General features: G+C 41.6%; 1 protein-coding gene across 2 annotated transcripts in view; it reads left to right on the forward strand.

Annotated features, from left to right (window-relative positions):
* The window catches only part of PEPD (peptidase D), a 225,868-nt gene that overhangs the window by 9,280 nt on the left and 191,590 nt on the right, over positions 1–24,998 (forward strand). For both annotated transcript variants that reach the window (XM_077288630.1, XM_077288631.1), the window contains exons 4-5: positions 14,679–14,742; positions 18,426–18,473. In XM_077288630.1, coding sequence (XP_077144745.1) covers positions 14,679–14,742; positions 18,426–18,473 — 112 coding nt within the window. The remainder of the gene's footprint in view (positions 1–14,678; positions 14,743–18,425; positions 18,474–24,998) is intronic.

A 24,998-nucleotide genomic window follows, 5' to 3' on the forward strand; every position in this document is an offset into this window, starting at 1 on the left:
TTTCTTTCTTGCCTTTCTTTCTTTCTTTTTCTTTCTTGCCTTTCTTACTTTCTTTCTTTTTTCTTTCTTTCTTTTTTCTTTCTATCTCTTTCTCTCTCCTCTCTCTCTCCTCTCTCTTCTCTTCTCTCTTCTCTATTTTCTCTCTACTCTATTCTCTTCTCTTTTCTCCTCTCTTCTCTTTTCTCCTCTCTTCTCTTTTCTCCTCTCTTCTCTTTTCTCCTCTCACTCTTCTCCTTTCTCTCCTCTCTCTTCTCACTCTTTTCTCTCTTCTCTCTTCTCTCTCCTCTCCTCTCCTCTCTCTTCTGTCTTCTCTCTTTCTCTCTCTTCTCTCTCTCTCTTTCTCTCTTCTCTCTTCTCTCAATTCAATTCAGTTTAAATGAGCTTTATCCTCTCTCTTCTCTCTCCTCTCCTCTCCTCTCTCTTCTGTCTTCTCTCTTTCTCTCTCTTCTCTCTTCTCTCTCCTCTCCTCTCCTCTCTCTTCTGTCTTCTCTCTTTCTCTCTCTTTCTCTCTCTTCTCTCTTTCTCTCTTCTCTCTTCTCTCAATTCAATTCAGTTTAAATGAGCGTTATTGGCAGGACTAAGTACATGTTAGCATTGCCAAAGCATATTGTAAAAATAGGGGGATAGCGGGTGGGGTAGGGAGGCATATAGAGGTCCAGGATATATCAGGCTCCTTTTAGAGGATAGGGGACATGTCTATGGTGGGGTATAGGAGTCCATGGCATATCAGGCTCTTTAGTCGGGGGATAGGGACATGGCCAGGGTGGGGTACAGGAGTCCATGACATATCAAGCTCCTCTTAGTCTGTGGCAGGCAATGACATATTCCGCTGCTATGGCTGCTGCACTTTCCTCTTCCCCCAGTATTATCGGTAGTTTCTCTTCCTCCTCCATGGAGGTGAAGTCTGGGAGGAGATCAGTCTCTTGAGGTGAGTGTCCCTCACTGCGGAGTATTTGGGGCACCTCAGCAGGAAGTGGGCCACATCCTCCACGGCCTCCTGGGGGCACTGCTGGCAGAGTCTGCTCACTCGTTGCCTGTAGTTCTGTCGGTGCCGCCCGTATTCGATGAGTAGGCTGTGGGCGCTCAGTCTGTATCGGCTCAGGATCTGTTGTTTTGGTTTTTTTTCTAGTTTCTCTAGATATGGGGCCAGTTTGTACTCCCTCTGCAGCTTCTGGTATATCGTTAGTTTCTGGGATTTGTTTATGTCTTTCCTCCAGATGCTGAGATATTCCTCTTTGACTTTGTATACCATCTTCTGGATTTCACCTTTTGTCAGGCCATGGAGGTTGATGGCTTGGTCAGACTGGCTTTGGGTACTTTTTGTTGGGAGGCTTCCTGGGGCTTCCTAGTGTAGGAAGGCTTTGTGATGGTAGGACCTGGGACTGCTACTTTGTAGATGAGCCTTGAATGACAGTGCCTTCTTCTTTATTGCGACGTGTAGTGGGAATCTGCCCAGCTCTGCTCGGCTGGCGCTGTTTGATGTGCTCCGATGGACTTGGAGAAGATGCTTGCAGAACTCTAGGTGAAATATTTCAGTCGGCCAGCATCCCACTTTGACCAGTTTGGGTATGAGGCTGGGCCCCAGACCTCACTGCCGTACAGAAGGATTGGGGCAATGATGGAGTCAAAGATTTTTAGCCAGACGGTTACTGGTGCCTTGAGATGGTACAGACGTCTTCTGATGGCATAGAAGGCTTTGGATGCCTTGTCTTTTAGTAACTCTACGGCTTGCTTGAAGCTCCCTGACTGGCTGAGTTCTAGGCCCAGGTAGGTGTACCTGTTGGTTTCTTTAAGTGGACGGTTGTCTATCATAAAGGTAGGATGGCCAGTAGGTTTCTGCTTTCTTTTCTGGAACACCATAATATTAGTTTTCTTCTGGCTGATTGGCAGTGCCCATGTACTGCTGAAGGTCTCTAGGATTTTCAGATGATCTTGGATGCCTTTCTCAGTTGGTGATAACAGCACGAGGTCATCCGCATACAGCATTATTTTCACCTGGGTGTCATGGAGGGCGAGTCCTGGTGCTGAGGAGGACTCTAGGGCCACCCCCAGCTCATTGATGTAGATGTTAAAGAGTGTTGGACTGAGGCTGCAGCCCTGTCTCACTCCTCGGCTCTGTTGGAAATAGGCCGTCCTCCTTCCGTTGACCTTCACACTGCAACTGTTCTCAGTGTAGGAGCTTCGGATGACGTCATATGTTTTGCCTCCTATTCGCTCCCCCGAAATTTTAGGAGTAGTCCTGGATACCACACTGAGTCGAAGGCCTTATTGAAGTCCACAAAACAAGCGTATATCTTGCCGTTCTTTGTATTGTGGACGTGGCTCTTGATGAGGCTGTGCAGAGTGTAGATGTGGTCCGTGGTTTCGTGGTTTGGCATGAACCCTTCTTGGCTCTTGCTGAGGATGTTGTGCTCGGTGAGGAAGGTGAGGATCCTCTTGTTCAGGATGCGGTCGAAAAGTTTACCCAGGTTGCTGCTGACACATATCTCCCGGTAGTTTGCTGGGTCATTCTTGTCCCCGTTTTCGTGTATAGGGGTTATGAGGCCTTTGTTCCAGTTTTTGGGGAAGCAGCTAGCCTGTAGTATGATATTAAATAGTTCTGTTATCGCAGCTTGGATATCTGGAGGGCTGTATATCAGCATTTCTGGGAGGATCCCATCTGGACCACTGGCTTTTTCTACCTTTTATCCGTGTGATCCTTTCTGTTATTTCTGTCAGTGTGATTGGGGTATCCAGAGGATTGTGGAAATCTTTGAACTTTTCCTCGATATCTTTCAATTTTTCCACAAGCTTTTTTTGTGTCGGGTTCAGGTTTTTTTTTTTCACTCTCTCTCGCCCCTCTCTCTTGCCTCTCTCTCGCCCCTCTCTCTCTAGCCTCTCTCTCGCCTCTTTCTCGCCCCGCTCTCGCTCGCCTCTCTCACCTCTCGCCTTTCTCTCGCTCCTCTCTCCCCTATCATCCCTCCCCCATCATCCCTCCCCCATCATCTCTCCCCCCATCATCTCTCCCCCCATCATCTCTCTCCCCCATCGTCTCTCTCCCCCATCGTCTCTCTCCCCCCATCGTCTCTCTCCCCCCATCGTCTCTCTCCCCCCATCGTCTCTCTCTCCCCCATCGTCTCTCTCTCCCCCATCGTCTCTCTCTCCCCCATCGTCTCTCTCTCCCCCATCGTCTCTCTCTCCCCCATCGTCTCTCTCTTATCGCTCTCTCCTCCCTTCCTCTCCCCCTCTCTCTCTCTCTTTCCCCTCTCTCTCTCACCTCTCTGCCCTCTCTCCCCTCTGTGTCCCCTCTCTGTGCAAACATCTTTTCGGTGGGGTTGCCAAGGTGTCTGACCCTCACCAATCTGACTATTCTAAGGAGACTGTAGAACGGGACCCCTTTACAATGGAGGGGTGACCACACAAGACTCCTGACTTTTCTGTGCCCTCTGTACATACATAGGATTATAAAAACTGTCATATTCCACTTTCATTAGCATTGTGTGCCACCCGATTCCTCTCGCTCCGCTCTTGGTTACTGCCACTAATCAATGATTCATTTCTCAGACTGGGTCCGGCAGGTGAGGACAGAAGGGGCTAAGTCCCAAGAATTAAATTAACCACTATCTTGGTCGAGTTTTCCACTATTTGTCTAATTAAAATAGCGCTGCCATTTACTTCTCATTAATTTTAAATGTCAGAATGACTCAATACATTGATTAGAGATATTCAGAAAGTGCAACATATTGTGCAACAGATGCTCCGTCATGTCGGTTCAGCAGCTCTTAATATCATTATCTTTAAGTGCGTGATTGGAAATGCATCCTGCGCTTTAACGTGAAGACATGCGAGTCATCTCATTAATAGGTATTTACATGTAATTCACTAATGGAAAAATGAGGGTGAGTGTTTCATTTGATAAGTGGAGCTGTCAACCCACGTTTACAAGCCTCTAATTTTCTTCATGTTAAAAATGTGTTAAGTTTCTGTCATTGCGCGGATGAGGTGCCGGTGCTCGCTGTAACCAGAGTAACCCAAGACTGTCCCTGCGTGTAATCTGTGGAGAAAGGTGGCGCAGACGGAAATGTTGATTAGAAATTATTCACCACTGATATTATCAGAGTTTTAATGGCTCCAAAAATAATCACCATTCTTCATCAAGTTTATAAATGCATTCTATTACTTATCCTGTACTGATCCTGAGTTACCTCCTGTATTATACCCCAGAGCTGCACTCACTCACTATTCTGCTGGTGCAGTCACTGTGTACATACATTACTGATCCTGAGTTACATCCTGTATTATACTCCAGAGCTGCACTCACTATTCTGCTGGTGCAGTCACTGTGTACATACATTACATTACTGGTCCTGAATTACGTCAATTACATCCTGTATTATACTCCAGAGCTGCACTCACTATTCTGTTGGTGAAGTCACTGTGTACATACATTACATTACTTACCCTGTACTGATCCTGAGCTGCATTCTATGGTATACTCTAGATCTATTCTTGTTCATAGGACCAGTATTATAGTATTTATATTCTTGTACATAAGGGCAGTATTATAGTAGTTATATTCTTGTATATAGGGACAGTATTTTAGTATTTATGTTCTTGTACATAGGAGCAGTGTCATAGTAGTTATATTCTTGTACATAGGAGCAGTATTATAGTAGTTATATTCTTGTACATAGGGGCAGTATTACAGTAGTTATATTCTTGTACATAGGAGCAGTATCATAGTAGTTATATTCTTGTACATAGGAGCAGTATTATAGTAGTTATATTCTTGTACATAGGGAGCAGTATCATAGTAGTTATATTCTTGTACATAGGAGGCAGTATTATAGTAGTTATATTCTTGTACATAGGGGTCAGTATTATAGTAGTTATATTCTTGTACATAGGGGCAGTATTACAGTAGTTATATTCTTGTACATAGGAGCAGTATCATAGTAGTTATATTGTACATAGGAGCAGTATTAGAGTAGTTATATTCTTGTACATAGGGGCAGTATTATAGTAGTTACATTATTGTACATAGGGGCAGTATTACAGTAGTTATATTCTTGTACATAGGAGCAGTATCATAGTAGTTATATTCTTGTACATAGGAGCAGTATTATAGTAGTTATATTCTTGTACATAGGAGCAGTATTATATAAGTTATATTCTTGTACATAGGGGCAGTATTATAGTAGTTATATTCTTGTATATAGGAGCAGTATTATTGTAGTTACTGTATATTCTTGTACATCAGGACAGTATTATATTAGTTATATTCTTGTACATAGGGGCAGTATTATAGTAGTTATATTCTCGTACATAGGGAGCAGTATTATAGTAGTTATATTCTTGTACATAGGAGCAATATTATAGTAGTTATATTCTTGTACATAGGGGCAGTATTATAGTAGTTATATTCTTGTACATAGGGGCAGTATTACAGTAGTTATATTCTTGTACATAGGAGCAGTATCATAGTAGTTATATTCTTGTACATAGGAGCAATATTATAGTAGTTATATTCTTGTACATAGGGGCAGTATTACAGTAGTTATATTCTTGTACATAGGAGCAGTATCATAGTAGTTATATTCTTGTACATAGGAGCAGTATTATAGTAGTTATATTCTTGTACATGGGGCAGTATTATAGTGGTTATATTATTGTACATAGGGGCAGTATTACAGTAGTTATATTCTTGTACATAGGAGCAGTATCATAGTAGTTATATTCTTGTACATAGGAGCAGTATTATAGTAGTTATATTCTTGTACATAGGAGCAGTATAATAGTAGTTTTATTTTTGTACATAGGGAGCAGTATTATAGTAGTTATATTCTTGTACATAGGAGCAGTATTAGTTGTATTCTTGTACATAGGGGCAGTATTATAGTAGTTATATTCTTGTATATGGGAGCAGTATTATTGTAGTTACTGTATATTCTTGTACATAGGAGCAGTATTATATTAGTTATATTCTTGTACATAGGGGCAGTATTATAGTAGTTATATTCTTGTACATAGGGAGCAGTATTATAGTAGTTATATTCTTATACATAAGAGCAGTATTATATTAGTTATATTCTTGTACATAGGGGCAGTATTATAGTAGTTATATTCTTGTATATAGGAGCAGTATTATATTAGTTACTGTATATTATTGTACATCAGGACAGTATTATAGTAGTTATATTCTTGTACATAGGAGCAGTATTATAGTAGTTATATTCTTGTACATAGGAGCAGTATTATAGTAGTTATATTCTTGTACATAGGAGCAGTATGATAATTATATTCTTGTACATAGGAGCAGTTTTATAGTAGTTATATTCTTGTATATAGGAGCAGTATTATAGTAGTTATATTCTTGTACATAGGAGGCAGTATTATAGTAGTTATATTCTTGCAAATAGGAGCAGTATTATAGTAGTTATATTCTTGTACATAGGGGCAGTATTATAGTAGTTATATTCTTGTACATAGGGGCAGTATTACTGTAGTTATATTCTTGTACATAGGAGCAGTATCATAGTAGTTATATTCTTGTGCATAGGAGCAGTATTATAGTAGTTATATTCTTGTACATAGGGAGCAGTATCATAGTAGTTATATTCTTGTACATAGGGAGCAGTATTATAGTAGTTATATTCTTGTACATAGGAGCAGTATTAGTTGTATTCTTGTATATAGGGGCAGTATTATAGTAGTTATATTCTTGTATATAGGAGCAGTATTATTGTAGTTACTGTATATTCTTGTACATAGGAGCAGTATTATATTAGTTATATTCTTGTACATAGGGGCAGTATTATAGTAGTTATATTCTTGTACATAGGGAGCAGTATTATAGTAGTTATATTCTTGTATATAGGAGCAGTATTATATTAGTTACTGTATATTCTTGTACATCAGGACAGTATTATAGTAGTTATATTCTTGTACATAGGAGCAGTATTATAGTAGTTATATTCTTGTACATAGGAGCAGTATTATAGTAGTTATATTCTTGTACATAGGAGCAGTATGATAATTATATTCTTGTACATAGGAGCAGTTTTATAGTAGTTATATTCTTGTATATAGGAGCAGTATTATTGTAGTTACTGTATATTCTTGTACATCAGGACAGTATTATATTAGTGTATATTCTTGTACATCAGGACAGTATTAATAGTAGTTATATTCTTGTACATAGGAGCAGTATTATAGTAGTTATATTCTTGTATATAGGAGCAGTATTATAGTAGTTATATTCTTGTACATAGGAGGCAGTATTATAGTAGTTATATTCTTGTACATAGGGGCAGTATTACAGTAGTTATATTCTTGTACATAGGAGCAGTATTATAGTAGTTATATTCTTGTATATAGGAGCAGTATTATAGTAGTTATATTCTTGTACATAGGAGGCAGTATTATAGGAGTTATATTCTTGCAAATAGGAGCAGTATTATAGTAGTTATATTCTTGTACATAGGGGCAGTATTATAGTAGTTATATTCTTGTACATAGGGGCAGTATTACTGTAGTTATATTCTTGTACATAGGAGCAGTATCATAGTAGTTATATTCATGTGCATAGGAGCAGTATTATAGTAGTTATATTCTTGTACATAGGGAGCAGTATCATAGTAGTTATATTCTTGTACATAGGGGGCAGTGTTATAGTAGTTATATTCTTGTACATAGGGGCAGTATTACAGTAGGTATATTCTTGTACATAGGGGGCAGTGTTATAGTAGTTATATTCTTGTACATAGGGGCAATATTATAGTAGTTATATTCTTGTATATAGGAGCAGTATTATAGTAGTTATATTCTTGTACATAGGGGCAGTATTATAGTAGTTATATTCTTGTACATAGGAGCAGTATTATATTAGTTATATTCTTGTATATAGGAGCAGTATCATAGTAGTTATATTCTTGTACATAGGAGCAGTATCATCTACTATATAATTGTCTAAGGGTCACTTCCGTCTTTCTTTCTGTCACGGATATTCATTGGTCGCGGCCTCTGTCTGTCATGGAACCCAAGTCGCTGATTGGTCGTGGCAAAAGAGCCACGACAAATCAGCGACGGGCACAGTCCGGCGGAAAAATGGCCGCTGCTTCCTCCCCGCAGTCAGTGCCCGCTCCGTACTCCCCTCCAGTCTGCCGTCATTCAGGGTTAATGGCAGCGGTAATGGACCGCGTTATGCCGCGGTGTAATGCACTCCGTTACCGCTGCTATTAACCCTGTGTGACCTACTTTTTTCTATTCATGCTGCCTATGCGGCATGAATAGTAAAACGATCTAATGTTAAAAATAAAAAAAAATAAATCGTTATATACTCACCGTCCGTTGGTCCCTGGATCGACAACAGGCCTTTCCCGCTCTCGACGCTCCGGTAACCGATCCATGCTGCGATCTCGCGAGATGATGACGTGGCTGTCTCGCGAGACCGCTACGTCATCATCTCGCGAGACCGCAATGCACTCTTGAGATCAGAGCGCACGAGCAGCGTCGGTAAACACTTCGCTTGGATCCGGGGGTTCCGGAAGGTGAGTATATAACTATTTTTTATTTTATTTCTTTTTTTTAACAGGGATATGATGCCCACATTGCTATATACTACGTGGGCTGGGCAATATACAACATGGGCTGGGCAATATACAACATGGGCTGGGCAATATACCACATGGGCTGTGCTATATACTACGTGGCTGCGCAATATACAACGTGGGCTGCGCAATATACAACGTGGGCTGCGCAATGTACAACGTGGGCTGCGCAATGTACAACGTGGGCTGCGCAATGTACAACGTGGGCTGCGCAATGTACAACGTGGGCTGCGCAATGTACAACGTGGGCTGCGCAATGTACAACGTGGGCTGCGCAATGTACAACGTGGGCTGCGCAATGTACAACGTGGGCTGCGCAATGTACAACGTGGGCTGCGCAATGTACAACGTGGGCTGCGCAATGTACAACGTGGGCTGCGCAATGTACAACGTGGGCTGCGCAATGTACAACGTGGGCTGCGCAATGTACAACGTGGGCTGCGCAATGTACAACGTGGGCTGCGCAATGTACAACGTGGGCTGCGCAATGTACAACGTGGGCTGCGCAATGTACAACGTGGGCTGCGCAATGTACAACGTGGGCTGCGCAATGTACAACGTGGGCTGCGCAATGTACAACGTGGGCTGCGCAATGTACAACGTGGGCTGCGCAATGTACAACGTGGGCTGCGCAATGTACAACGTGGGCTGCGCAATGTACAACGTGGGCTGCGCAATGTACAACGTGGGCTGCGCAATGTACAACGTGGGCTGCGCAATGTACAACGTGGGCTGCGCAATGTACAACGTGGGCTGCGCAATGTACAACGTGGGCTGCGCAATGTACAACGTGGGCTGCGCAATGTCTCTCCATTGCCAGAGCAGCCGCCTCACCACCGCCAGAGCTGCAGCACCTCTGACCTTCTGTCTCTTCCCCACTATCCCATAGAATGTAAGTCCGCAAGGACAGCGTCCTCTCTCCCCTCTGTACCAGTCTGTCACTGTAAACGTGTTTACTGTAAATGATATCTTTAACTCTGTTTGTAACCCCTTTCTCATGTACAGCACCATGGAATTAATAATGCTATATAAATAAATAATAATAATAATGTACTGCGTTGGCTGCGCAATGTACTGCGTTGGCTGCGCAATGTACTGCGTTGGCTGCGCAATGTACTGCGTGGGCTGCGCAATGTACTGCGTGGGCTGCGCAATGTACTGCGTGGGCTGCGCAATGTACTGCGTGGGCTGCGCAATGTACTGCGTGGGCTGCACAATGTACTGCGTGGCTGTGCTATATACTACGTGGGCTGTGCTATACACTACGCATACATATTCTAGAATACCCGATGCATTAGAATCGGGCCACCATCTTGTAGTAGTTATATTCTTGTACATAGGAGGCAGTATTATAGTAGTTATATTCTTGTACATAGGGAGCAGTATTATAGTAGTTATATTCTTGTACATAGTAACAGTTTTATAGTAGTTATATTCTTGTACATAAGGGCAGTATTGCAGTAGTTATATTCTTGTACATAGGAGCAGTATTATAGTAGTTATATTCTTGTACATAGGAACAGTATTATCTATATATATAATTGTCTAAGGGGTACTTTCGACTTTCTGTCGGCAACTTCCGTCACGGATATTCATTCACTGATTGGTCTCGCCAGCTGCCTGTCATGGCTGCCGCGACCAATCAGAGACGGGCACAGTCCGATTAGTCCCTCCCTACTCCCCTGCAGTCAGTGCCCTGCGCCCGCTCAATACTCCTCGCAGTCACGGTTCACACAGGGTTAATGCCAGCGGTAACGGACCGCGTTATGCTGTGGGTAACTCACTCCGTTACCGCCGCTATTAACCCTGTGTGACCAAGTTTTTACTATTGAGGCTGCCTGTGCAGCCTCAATAGTAAAAAACATCTAATGTTAAAAATAATAACAAATCATTATATACTCACCATCCGCCGCCTTTCCGATGCTCCGGTGACCGGTCCATGCAAGCGGCAGGTTTCGGTGCTAAGGTTGGTGTGCGACAAGGACCTGCCATGACGTCACGGTCATGTGACCGCGAATTCATCACAGGCCCTGCGCGCCTGCGCGAGAAGGACCTGCCATGATGTCACAGTCATGTGACCGCGACGTCATCGCAGGCCCTGTGCGCCTGCGCGAGAAGGACATGCCGTGACGTCACGGTCATGTGACCTCGACGTCATCACATCCTTGGACCGGAAGCTGCCGCCTGAACCGAACACAGGCGACAGAACTACAAGGGGCCCCTCGGAAGGTGAGTATATGTTTATTTTTTATTTTTTAACCTGTGACATACGTGGCTGGGCAATATGCTACGTGGCTGGGCAACTTACTATGTGGCTCTGTGCTGTATACTACGTCACTGTGCAATATACTACGTGGCTCTGTGCTGTATACTACGTCACTGGGCAATATACTACGTCACTGGGCAATATACTACGTGGCTGGGCAATATACTACGTCACTGGGCAATATACTACGTAACTGGGCAATATACTACGTGGCTCTGCTGTATACTACGTAACTGGGCAATATACTACATGGCTCTGTGCTGTATACTGTTATGATCCTTAGTGGCTGAGGATCACAGAACTGACGAGCTAAGTAACTGAACATAGAACGAGCTCTAGGGAGGTGGTAACTGGACTGACCGCAATCCTGATTCTAACCAAACACACTAAAGGTAGCCGGTGAACGTGCCTGAATTCCTAGACGTCGCGACGCAGCCTGAGAAACTAGCTACCCCTAGAGATAGAAAGTAAGACCTCACTTGCCTCAGAGAAATAACCCCAAAGATATAGAAAGCCCCCAACAAATAATAATGGTGAGGTAAGGGGAAAATACAAACGAAGAAATGAAAACAGATTCAGCAAATGAGGCCCGCTAGTACTAGATAGCAGAAGACAGATAGGAAACTGTGCGGTCAGTAGAAAACCCTATACAAAATATCCACGCTGAGAATTCAAGAACCCCCACACCAACTAACGGTGTGAGGGGAGAAACTCAGCCCTCTAGAGCTACCAGCAAGCAAGGAAATCACATATTAGCAAGCTGGACAAGGACAGATAATAAACCAAGAAACATATTGAACACTGATGATCAAAAAATGAACAAACAGAAACTTAGCTTCTCTTGGAGAGACTGATAACGAAGGTAGTCAGGAGAGATCAAAATAGCACTGAATACATCGACAGCAGGCAACAACTGAAAGTCCAGGTGAGCTAAATAGGAAACCAACCAGCAGATAAGGAGACAGCTGATCCCAGCCACAGACCTGCAGAATGACAAAAAGAGCCACCAGAGGGAGCCCAAAGATAGCACTCACACAGTACCACTTGTGACCACAAGAGGGAGCCCAAAAACAGAGTTCACAACAGTATACTACGTCACTGGGCAATATACTACGTAACTGGGCAATATACTACGTGGCTGGGCAATATACTTCGTAACTGGGCAATATACTACGTGGCTGTGCAATATACTACGTCACTGGTCAATATACTACGTGGCTGGGCAATATAGTACGTCACTGGGCAATATACCACGTCACTGGGCAATATACCACGTCACTGGGCAATATACCACGTCACTGGGCAATATACCACGTCACTGGGCAATATACTACGTCACTGGGCAATATACTACGTCACTGGGCAATATACTACGTGGACATGCATATTCTAGAATACCCGATGGGTTAGAATCGGGCCACCATCTAGTAGTAGTTATATTCTTGTACATAAAGGCAGTATTGTAGTAGTTATATTCTTGTACATAGGAGCAGTATTATAGAAGTTATATTCTTTTATATAGTAGCAGCTTTATAGTAGTTATATTCTTGTACATAAGTGCAGTATTATAGTAGTTATATTCTTGTACATAGGGGCAGTATTATAGTAGTTATATTCTTGTACATAGGGGCAGTATTACAGTAGTTATATTCTTGTACATAAGTGCAGTATTATAGTAGTTATATTCTTGTAGATAGCGGCAGGCAGTATTATAGTAGTTATAATACTGCCCCTATGAACAAGAATAGAATTGCTATAATACTGCCCCTATGTACAAGAATATAGTAGTATATATTCATATAGAGTTGTTAGATGATAAAATATTTTAGACTTGGCTCAGTTTCTTAGGTCATATTTTGTCCTTCCTTTTGGGTTGTGAATTTCTTCCATTAGTTTCTTGTTATTCCGTCCTGCTTCACAAAGTCACTTGACGGCCGGAATATATTATTCCTCAATAACTTGTGTACATTTCCTGCTGTTTTCTCTTCTTGCTGCCACAAAATCTAAGCAAGAGGGTAGATGTCCGGAACTGTCCATCTGTTTTCTTGATAAAACTGTGATCATTCTGGGAATCCAGTGCTTGATTGGCGCTAATTGACTTGGCTCTAATTGGCTGCTCAGTCACCTTGTCCCTTTCTGTATTTTTTACTGTGCCTCTTTCTTCTCTTTTTGATACTTTTTTTCCCCAGCAGATGCCACACTGTAAATGCATTCTGTTCCCCTGGGTCATCTTCATGTGCGGCTTTCAGACAATATTTACACTTTTACATAATTCCTTCCAGGATAAACCTAAATGTCAGGAACAGAAATGCAGCGACATCTTGCTTGATAACTTCTGCTTTATTCCCAATCCACAAAACAACAATTTATATTGCTTGCAAGATCTGCAAATACCCAAGAATACCTAAGAATGGAAGCATTGTTTTTCTTCAGTCTGTGCACATCTCGGCGCCTCCCACTGTGGATCTGGATAATGAATGCTTTTGATCAATCTAAAAGTAGACAATTTGGCTTTATCTTATATTAACTTTGTGGAATTATTTTTCTTTATGTATGTAAAATTCAGGGCACCTCTGGATGTGACTAGAGCATAATGTGACTTGAGATCATCAAGCGCGCTGTACATTGGCTGGGTTTGTAACCAGACTGCTTAGATTTGGTAACCAACAGAAATTTTAATGCAGCTTTGGATGTGAGTGGAGTATAAGCCATGATTCCACTTAAGATGCTTAAACTATCCTCAAGTTATAATGTAGCTTAAAATAAATATTTAGCGTGACCCTAAGGAGGGTCCCTGTGAATCATGTAGGTGCACGGGGCTTAAACGTGGCTACAGGGCATAGTTTAGGGGTAGTTGATTAGTGGCTAAATTAAGTATGGAAGCATGGAAGAGTAAAGATGGTTGTGCGGGCAATATAAAGTTAGAGGGTCTTTTGTTGTTTTACTTGTGATCATCATACTGGAAATTGAGAGAAGTTTTCAAGGTTTCGGCAGCATAGAAAAGTAGCCAGAGGATGGGGGGGGGGAATTTTATTTTTTTCCTTCCCATCTCTCTAGATTGGGTACTTCATTTTCTTCTGGTTGTGTACAGTCATATGATGCGTGCGCTGAATGGTGGAAATCTCAGCACTTTACCTAAAGCTTTGACACTTAAGACGGTTTGACGGGGCAGCTGTAAGCAGGCTGGGGCTGACCATAGTGCTAGACAGATGTATGAGCGTGCAGATGCATAAGTGCCTTATTATTTGGGTGAGGCGGAGAATGGGAATATTAGATTTGAGTCTTAATGCTGGTTATATTAGTTGTCCTGTTGATTCTAAGAAATCCCGAGTCTTCATTTCCGCTGTCTTAATACCTTGCGAGCGAATTGTTTACCATATGTAATGTCTTTCCCCTTCTGCCACAAGAGTAGAAAGGAAATGTTCTCCTTCCCAATCACATAATTAGGAACCTGTCTGTAAAGCCGCTGCGTTGCATGGTGCATAATGTGGTGACACAGCTGGTGGGAAATCTACAGCGTAATTTGTATTTTTCCAAAGTGAGCAATTATGATAAATTATTTCTTGCAAACAAACATGAGTTCATGTAAGGAGCGTGCACACATACCACCAGCGGAGGAGGATTGTTTTTAATGGGACAGTAGATACGGTTGTAGCTCAGCTTATTAGTAAAATGTCTGCGAAGTGACGATCAATCACATGTAAATTACATTATGCACCAGCAGAGTTTTTAATTTTGGGTTAAATAGGGAAAAAAATATAAGAAAATTTAATAGTAAGTTTATTGTACATTTTTCATTTATTTTTTTTTTCTTTTCTACCTAGGATCCATCCTCCAGAGCACTTTAGACAGAAATACGCAGTCGATGAAGTTCATTACGCGTGTGATGTAAGTGTTTTGGCAAAAGTTTATGTCACCCGTCTGTAGTTTATCAAAGTTTTCACGACATGATTGCAATTAAACATTTGGCAGTATATCCCATTTGGTGCATACCTGCTGTCCGGAGTTTTTACTTCCAAGTCCTGAGAACAGCATTTCTTCACTAATAGATATTTTACTGTCTTTTTTTTTTTTTAATAAAAGCAATCTGTCTATTAATTTTTTTTAAATTATATAATTATGAGGACTATTTTAGGACAGGGAAAACCAATTGGTATTGAGTCTAGGTGGCGAATAATTTTTATATGAACTGTAAGTTTTGTATCTACCAACCTGTATTTAAAAAAAATCAAGAACCTTCTCTCTCATTGATTCAAATGTGTTGGAAAAAGAACAGTGACTCTGTCAGATCTCTTATGTTTGAGCGGTATCTAATAGAGTGAGAGTCCCTGAACTCGGAAATATATGGTTTTCCTTGGTTTTGTTCAGGTTTTTAGGTAAAATGTGATGAAATGCTGTCCTTCTTGTCTCCGCCCGCACACTATGCATGGGCGGAGTCAGCAGGACTCACAGGCTTTTTGTTTTGAGCCTTTTTTTCAGCCGAATTTTACATGAAATTAATGGACCAAATCATAAAAAACTATATATGCCCCAAATTTGCATATTCTGTTTTATTACCTACCATCCTTAGAAAGGAAATTCGGCATATCCTTTTAAAATCTTCGGTAAATGTAACCTCTTGCCTAGTCCTCCTGTCCAGTTAATTGTGAGAATATTGGATTACACTATTACAGTCCCAAGTTTTACTGCTGTATTATTACTTTGCATTTCAGGAGTCTAGGAGAGATGGATAATGACCCCTCGGAAACAATTAAATTGTCAAAAGCTTTCCCTCTAAGGCTATGTGCACATGTTCAGGATTTATTGCAGAAAATTCCTGAGAAAAACCTGAAATTTTCTGCAAGAAATCTGCAAAAAATCTGCATGCGTTTTTTGCGCATTTTTACCGTGTTTTTGGTGCGTTTTTTTCCGGACATTTCCCAATGCATTTTATAGTGGGAAATCTGCAAAAAACCCGCAAAATTGATGAACATGCTGCGTTTTTTACCGCGATGCTTTTTTTTCGCTGAAAAAAACGCATCATGTACACAAAAATTGCGGAATTCATTCTAAATGATGGGATGCTTAATGTATGCTGTTTTTTTGCGGTTTTATAGCGTTTTTATAGCGAAAAAACGCAAAAAATCAGCAACGTGTGCACACAGCCTTAAAGGGGCTCTGTCAGATCTCTTTTATAGTAGCAGTATGTAATCAAGAAGGAGACCCTGATCTCTGGGATTTATAGTTTTCTTTGGTTTTGTTCAGTGTTTTTAGGTAAAATCGAATGAAATGCTTCCGGGAATTGAGAGTCCTTCTTCTCCCAGCCCACACACTGTGCATGGGCGGGGTCAGCAGGACTCACAGGCTTTTTGTGAGTCTTTCTTTTTAGTAGCATTTTATGTGAAAATACTGAACCAAATCATAGAAAACTATAAAAATCCCAAGCTAGCGTCTCTCGCTCTATTACGTACCGTCCTTACAAAGGAAATTCGGCATATCCTTTTAAAAGCTCACGTAAATGTAATTTCTCATCTCGTCCTCCTCCAGATTCTGAGAATATTGGACAACGGCCAATAATACAGACCTAAGTTTTAATGCTGTATTATTGCTTTGCAGAGTCTAGGAAAGCTGGTTAATGATTACTAAGGAAACAAGTAATTCCTCTCCCAGTTTAATCCCATTTCCCCACTTGACTGAACTGTACTTGCAGGAAGTTCTCTCTCTGTTCGGTGTTGGCCTCTTATGACCCGCTGTTAGATGCTCTTTCCCTCTGACCCGTCTCGTGGGCAGGATTTATCATTCATCGCCCGTTACATGTGTCTGCTGACAAGCGACTGCTGAGAGGCAAAGCGCTTCATTATTGCAGTAGTGTCAATCAATAATTCTTGCATCAATAATCAAGTCTGTAAATAAAGGGAAATGGAGACGTTAATGTGACTCTGCCTCTGCATTCATGGCACAGTCCACCCAGCCTGTGTATCCACTGTGCACCCTACCTTTGGATTTATTTATGGGCTGTTCAGGGGTAGAAGATTTCCCTTCTCATATAAAATCGGGTCCAAACTTCTACAATCATCATTTCATCTGGAATCAATGACATTCTGGGACTTTTAGTTCCCCAGTAAGTGGAATGAACATTACGTGGTTCATTTGAAAGAAAACCTCCGAAATGGAGGACACAATAAGGAAGATAATTTGGTCAGGTGTTCTTCATGTGTTGTTTTTATATTTCTTGCAGTTTGAGCTTAGTAATGTATAAAATGCATTTTATTTTTGGTATTTTGTGCATTTTTGGGGAGAGCGAGTGGTTTTTTTTTTTTCTCTCAGAATGCAGCATTTCCCAGGAGTGGTGTTTTTAGCATAAGCTTCTTTAGTGGACTTGATAATTGGAGAAAGGAGAACAAAAGTAAAAAAAAGTATCAAATTAAAAAATAGAAAAAAAACAACACCCTACCTGCTTGTAAAAAAAAACAAAAACAAAAAAACCCAATAAAAATACTAGAGAATAAAATTACATTGATAAATAATTATCAAGAAAGAATTAACAATTTTTCTACCAAAACCCCAATGGTCACATATCAACTTGATTCTGTTGAGGACTCTGTGCTCAGGTTGCACGGAGCAGCAGCATGCATCCTCAACCGTCACTCCATGTAAAGGCTGGATGGAACAAGGCCTTGTTCTCGTTTCTAGCCATTTGTGGGGGTCCCATACACATTAGACAAAAGTCGGCCAAACAAACATTTAGGGCAGGATAGACCAGCCATCTAATGTGTGTGTTAGGGGTCTCCCGACTCCCTGACATAGGGGATATAAAGATCCGTTGGTTGCAAATCAATCACACAGTCCTTTTTTTTTCTGTGGGTAGCTCTTGGAGACAAGCGGAGTGCTCTTCAGAGCTGGGTGTTAGATGTCAGTCAACTAAATTATTGTTTGGCTGGGAGCTATCCATCAATCACCTCTATACAGCCCATCCTGCAGTATATTTATCAGTTTGGTCAATCTATGTAAAGCCTATCCTGCACTATATCTTTTTTTTTTGTCCACTGTATATACAGCCATTCCTGCCATATATCTCTCCTTTCTGTCCTCTCTATATACAGCCCATCATGCAGTTTATCTATCCATTCTGTCCTGTTTATATACAGTCCATCCTGAAGTATATTTTTCCTTTATATCCTTTTTATATACAGCCTACCCTGCAGTATATTTATCCTTTTTGTTCACTCTATATACAGCCCATCCTGCAATATATCTCTTTTTTTCTGTCCACTGTGTATACAGCCAATCCTGCAATATATCTCTCCTTTCTGTCCACTCTATATATGGTCCATCTTATGTCTGAGGTAACATTTATCACCTATGTAGTTTATCTTTGCATCTCTCTAATAGGTAAAGGGTGTCTGTTAATCTTATTGCCTGGATGTTTTGAGTTAGCAGCAGTTGTACTCAACCAATCTGACATTTATTGCGGGCTCTTAGCCATTCCTCCTTCTTTAAGGTTATTGTAGGACCTTTTTGTGTTATCAGGTTAAGGGAATGCTACGTGACAGCTGTTCGCATCGACTAACATTTATTTTTCCTTCCATCAGATTGCTAAAGTCTTGAGTGCAAAGAGCCCGTCAGTCCTGCTCACTCTGGTAAGATAACCTCCTTGGAATATACTGACACCATTGACTTCATGCCTTCATAATCTGCTTCTATCATGGGGTGGAAAGGTCCAGTCTCCTTATCATAAATTTGCGAGCTCAGGAAAGAAACGATTGGTAAAACCCGCTGCCTTTACTTTCCGTCCTGAAGCTTTTATGGGTGCGACAAAGGTCACATCTCCTGTTCAAAGTGGCTCTTTTGTCTGCATATTTACCCTGTTTGTATGTATGCAGGTATGTATTTAAAGAACTCTGCGGCAAATAATTAATACATTTTCTCTGCAAAATGTAAGCTTTTTTTTCTTTAAAAAGAAAAACTTTAGTGAAACTTATAGTGCTAAAGATTGAGTGGCTGGTATTGTGGTCTATCTCATTTCTGCCCTTTAGGAGCATAAAGCTATATAATGGAATAGGTTGCCCATGAAAAAGTAAAAAAAAACAACAACCAAAAACACCCCATTATTTTAGGGTTCTTCTGCATATTGGACTAAAAAAAAAATAATTAACTATGAGGTTCATGGAAGTTGCCAGCCCTGACTCGCCGTTCCGCTTCTTTTATTGTGAAGTTCGTGTTCTTGCGATATTCATGGCCTCGCCGGGGGAGTCAGGTGGCAGAAAGATAATTTTTTTTATTTCCAATCAAATGGCGTGCAGGGTGAATATGACTTTTAGTGTTTGTAGTTAAATCAGTTTTATTAGAATCGTGTTGATGCGATGACTGCCAGCGACACCCGGTACTGCTCTCTTGCCGTTACGGTTTTTAATGAAAGCGCCTCTCATCATATAGGAGGGGGGAGAGAGGATGGTTCCTCCACTGCTTTCTCTAAAGAGAGGAAAAGTCAGGTAAGTAATTACTTTCTGCAGTTTTTATGGCAAGCTGCTTATTTTTAATTTTACATGGAGGAGAAAACTGATGGAGAAGAATATTTTGAGGGAAGTGTTGAAAGTTTTAAAAGCCATTTTCTGTGAAACCATACATTGTTGAGGATACTGGGAAAGTTGAGACATCCCATGTGGCTTACCCGGCTTTCCTAGTCGTAGCCTAATGTAATTTTTATCAATTAGACTGGTCCGGATGATTAAACCTAGAAATAAATTTTTATGTTAAAGAAAAAATAGTTCCCCTAGCTGTTTGTTAATCAGCCATATTTTCTGTCTGATCCTGAAACAGTCAGTATTATCGAAATCCTTTAGAGAATGCAGAGGTTAATTTCCTGCTGATCAATTTAACCCCTTAATCCCATATGACGTACTATCCCGTCGAGGTGGGGTGGGCCTTAATTCCCACCGACGGGATAGCACGTCATATGCGATCGGCCGCGCTCACGGGGGGAGCGCGGCCGATCGCGGCCGGGTGTCAGCTATCGCAGCTGACATCCGGCACTATGTCACGGACCGCCCCTGCACATTAACCCCTGGCACACTGCGATCAAACATGATCGCAGTGTTCCGGGGGTATAGGGAAGCATCGCTCAGGGAGGAGGCTCCCTGCGGGCTTCCCTGAGACCCTCGGAGCAACGCGTCTCTTACCTCCTCTCCCTGCAGTCCCCGGATCCAAAATGGCCATGGGGCTGCATCCTGGTCCTGCAGGGAGGTGGCTTACCAAGCGCCTGCTGAGTGCTGTGCAAACTGTCAGATCAGCGATCTGTGATGTCCCCCCTGGGACTAAGTAAAAAAGTAAAAAAAAAAATTTCCACATGTGTAAAAAAAAAATAAAAAAATTCCTAAATAAAGAAAAAAAAAATATATTATTCCCATAAATACTTTTCTTTATCTAAAAAAAACAAACAATAAAAGTACACATATTTAGTATCGCCGTGTCCGTAACGACCCAACCTATAAAACTGTCCCACTAGATAACCCCTTCAGTGAACACCATAAAAAAAAAAAAACGCGATCAAAAAGACAGATATAAATAACCATGGTAGCGCTGAAAATGTCATCTTGTCCCGCAAAAAACGAGCCGCCATACAGCATCATCAGCAAAAAAATAAAAAAGTTATAGTTTTCAGAATAAAGTGATGCCAAAATAATTATTTTTTCTATAAAATAGTTTTTTATCGTATAAAAGCGCCAAAACATAAAAAAAGATATAAATGAGGTATCGCTGTAATCGTACTGACCCGAAGAATAAAACTGCTTTATCCATTTTACCAAACGCGGAACGGTATAAATGCCCCCCCCCCCCAAAAGAAATTCATGAATAGCTGGTTTTTGGTAATTCTGCCTCACAAAAATCAGAATAAAAAGCGATCAAAAAATGTCACGTGCCCGAAAATGTTACCAATAAAAACGTCAACTCGTCCCGCAAAAAACAAGACCTCACATGACTCTGTGGTCCAAAATATGGAAAAATTATAGGTCTCAAAATGTGGAGACGCAAAAACATTTTTGCTATAAAAAGCGTCTTTTAGTGTGTGACAGCTGCCAATCATAAAAATCCGCTATAAAAAACGCTATAAAAGTAAATCAAACCCCCCTTCATCACCCCCTTAGTTATGATAAAATAATAAAATTAAAAAAAATGTATTTATTTCCATTTTCCCATTAGGATTAGGGCTAGGGTTAAGGTTAGGGTTAGGGCTAGGGTTAGGGCTAGGGTTATGGCTAAGGTTAGGGCTAGGGCTAAGGTTAAGGCTAGGGTTAGGGCTAGGGTTAGGGTTAGGGCTAGGGTTAGGGTTGGGGCTAGGGTTGGAGCTAAAGTTAGGGTTAGGGTTGAGGCTAAAGTTAGGGTTAGGGCTAAAGTTAGGGTTAGGGTTAGGGTTGGGGCTAAAGTTAGGGTTAGGGTTGGGGCTAAAGTTAGGGTCAGGGTTTGGATTACATTTACGGTTGGGATTAGGGTTGGGATTAGAGTTAGGGGTGTGTCAGGGTTAAGGGTGTCGTTAGGGTTACCGTTGGGATTAGGGTTTCAGTTAGAATTGGGGGGTTTCCACTGTTTAGGCACATCAGGGGCTCTCCAAACGCGACGTGGTGTCCGATCTCAATTCCAGCTAATTTTACGTTGAAAAAGTAAAACAGTGCTCCTTCCTTCCGAGCTCTCCCGTGCGCCCAAACAGGGGTGTACCCCAACATATGGGGTATCAGCGTACTCAGGACAAATTGGACAACAACTTTTGGGGTCCAAGTTCTCCTGTTACCCTTGGGAAAATACAAAACTGGGGGCTAAAAAATAATTTTTGTGGAAAAAAAATTATTTTTTATTTTCACAGCTCTGCGTTATAAACTGTAGTGAAACACTTGGGGGTTCAAAGTTCTCACAACACATCTAGATAAGTTCCTTGGGAGGTCTAGTTTCCAAAATGGTGTCACTTGTGGGGGGTTTCTACTGTTTAAGTGCATCAGGGGCTCTGCAAATGCAACGTGACGCCGGCAGACCAATCCATCTAAGTCTGCATTCCAAATGGCGCTCCTTGCCTTCCGAGCTCTGCCATGCGCCCAAACGGTGGTTCCCCCCCAACATATGGAGTATCAGCGTGCTCAGAACAAATTGTACAACAACTTTTGGGGTCTAATTTATCCTGTTACTCTTGTGAAAATACAAAACTGGGGGCTAAAAAATCTATTTTGTGAAAAAAAAAAATAATTTTTATTTTCACGGCTCTGCGTTATAAACTGTAGTGAAACACTTGGGGGTTCAAAGCTCTCAAAACACATCTAGATAAGTTCTTTAAGGGGTCTACTTTCCAAAATGGTGTCACTTGTGGCGGGATTTAATGTTTTGGCACATCAGGGGCTCTCCAAACGCTACATGGTGTCCCATCTCAATTCCAGTCAATTTTGCATTGAAAAGTCAAACGGCGCTCCTTCCCTTCCGAGCTCTGCCATGCACCCAAACAGTGGTTTACACCCACATATGGGGTATCAGCGTACTCAGGACAAATTGCACAACAACTTTTGGGGTCCAATTTCTTCTCTTACCATTGGGAAAATAAAAAATTGGGGGCGAAAGGATCATTTTTGTGAAAAAATATGATTTTTTTATTTTTACGGCTCTGCATTATAAACTTCTGTGAAGCACTTGTTGGGTCAAAGTGCTCACCACACATCTAGATAAGTTCCTTAAGGGGTCTACTTTCCAAAATGGTGTCACTTGTGGGGGGTTTCAATGTTTAGGCACATCAGGGGCTCTCCAAACGCAACATGGCGTCCCATCTCAATTCCAGTCAATTTTGCATTGAAAAGTCAAATGGTGCTCCTTCCCTTCCGAGCTCTGCCATGCACCCAAACAGTGGTTTACACACATTTATGGGGTATCAGCGTACTCAGGACAAATTGTACAACAACTTTTGGGGTCCATTTTCTCCTGTTACCCTTGGTAAAATAAAACAAATTGGGGCTGAAATAAATTTTGTGTGAAAAAAAGTTAAATGTTCATTTTTATTTAAACATTCCAAAAATTCCTGTGAAACACCTGAAGGGTTAATAAACTTCTTGAATGTGGTTTTGAGCACCTTGAGGGGTGCAGTTTTTAGAATGGTGTCACACTTGGGTATTTTCTATCATATAGACCCCTCAAAATGACTTCAAATGAGATGTGGTCCCTAAAAAAAAATGGTGTTGTAAAAATGAGAAATTGCTGGTCAACTTTTATCCCTTATAACTCCCTAACAAAAAAAAAATTTGGTTCCAAAATTGTGCTGATATAAAGTAGACATGTGGGAAATGTTACCTATTAAGTATTTTGTGTGACATATCTCTGTGATTTAAGGGCATAAAAATTCAATGTTGGAAAATTGCGAAATTTTCAAAATTTTTGCCAAATTTCCGTTTTTTCACAAATAAACGCAAGTTATATCGAATAAATTTTACCACTATCATGAAGTACAATATGTCACGAGAAAACAATGTCAGAATCGCCAAGATCCGTTGAAGCGTTCCAGAGTTATAACCTCATAAAGGGACAGTGGTCAGAATTGTAAAAATCGGCCCGGTCATTAAAGGGCCACTGTCACCCCCCCTCCAGCCGTTATAAACTAAAAGAGCCACCTTATGCAGCAGTAATGCTGCAGTCTAACAAGGTGGCTCTTTTAGTTTTTGATTAATTTATTACCTCAAAAAAGCGTTTTAAAAATTGGCCACACATACCAGATATTGTACCAGGAGGCGGTCCGAATCGTCCTCTATGAAGCTCCCAACTGCCGTCACTCTTCTCTTCAGGGGCGATGGTACCCGCCCCCTGAGCGCTGTTATCTTCTGAAATCCGGCGCCTGCGCTGTGCGTGCCTGCCTGGGGCCTGCACAGTGTTCATTGTCAGTGCGGCCACACTGTTGCTGAATCCCCCGCCCCGCACTGTTATTCATTATGCACAGTGCGGGGCTGGGGTTCCTGGGCATGCGCACTGCGCTGTTTAGACGCTCCCCAGCTCCGACGCTCCCCAGCTCCCCCGCCTTCCCAGGAACCCCAGCCCCGCACTGTGCATAATGAATAACAGTGCGGGGCGGGGGATTCAGCAACAGTGTGGCCGCACTGACAATGAACACTGTGCAGGCCCCAGGCAGGCACGCACAGCGCAGGCGCCGGATTTCAGAAGATAACAGCGCTCAGGGGGCGGCGACCATCGCCCCTGAAGAGAAGAGTGACGGCAGTTGGGGGATTCATACAGGACGCTTCGGACCGCCTCCTGGTACAATATCTGGTATGTGTGGCCAATTTTTAAAACGCTTTTTTGAGGTAATAAATGAATCAAAAACTAAAAGAGCCACCTTGTTAGACTGCAGCATTACTGCTGCACAAGGTGGCTCTTTTAGTTTATAACGGCTGGGGGGGGGGGGGGGTGACAGTGGCCCTTTAAAGTGCAAACCACCCTCGGGGCTTAAGGGGTTAATCTGTGACACTTAATCGAGGCGGTGCGACTTGGTGATCTTTGTTTCTTACTGCAGGCAGAGGAGAGAGGCTCCTGCTGCAGGCGGTTTTCTTACAGCCACACACAGTACAGTGAAGAAAAGGAGAACATTTCTAAGCTCCTGTGACATTTGAGTATTTATATGAAACAAAAGATGAGGCATTCTAAAAATCCAATTTTCAAATTATTTTTTTTGTTCATTTTCTCTATTTAGAGTTTATTTAAAGGGAATCTGTCAGCAGGTTTTTAATATATAATCTAATAGCAGCATGATGGCTTGGGACAGAGACCCTGATTCCAGTGATATATCACTTAGTTCACTGGGTTCAGCAGGTTTGATACAATCACAGATTTCTCTGCTGCAGATCTAGCAGAGCTTGGAATGCTATGCCCTGTATAACCCCGCCCACACCACTGATTTGCTGCTGTCTTCTAATCAGAGGTGGAGGCTTGGTTTGACTAAAAGGCACAAGACATCTAGTCATGTAGTAATAATCTCCTGCTAATAAAACACTGATCGTATTGAAACACCAAAACACAGCACAGTAAGTGATACATATCTGGAATCAGGGTTTTTCCCCCTACATTATGCTGTTCTCAGATTACATAGCAAAAACCTGCTGATAGATTCCCTTTAAGGGTTATTTCCATCTAATTAAGAGATGCAAAATTGC

The sequence above is a fragment of the Ranitomeya variabilis genome, chromosome 2 (assembly GCF_051348905.1).
Source record: "Ranitomeya variabilis isolate aRanVar5 chromosome 2, aRanVar5.hap1, whole genome shotgun sequence".
NCBI classification, from domain to species: Eukaryota; Metazoa; Chordata; class Amphibia; order Anura; family Dendrobatidae; genus Ranitomeya; species Ranitomeya variabilis.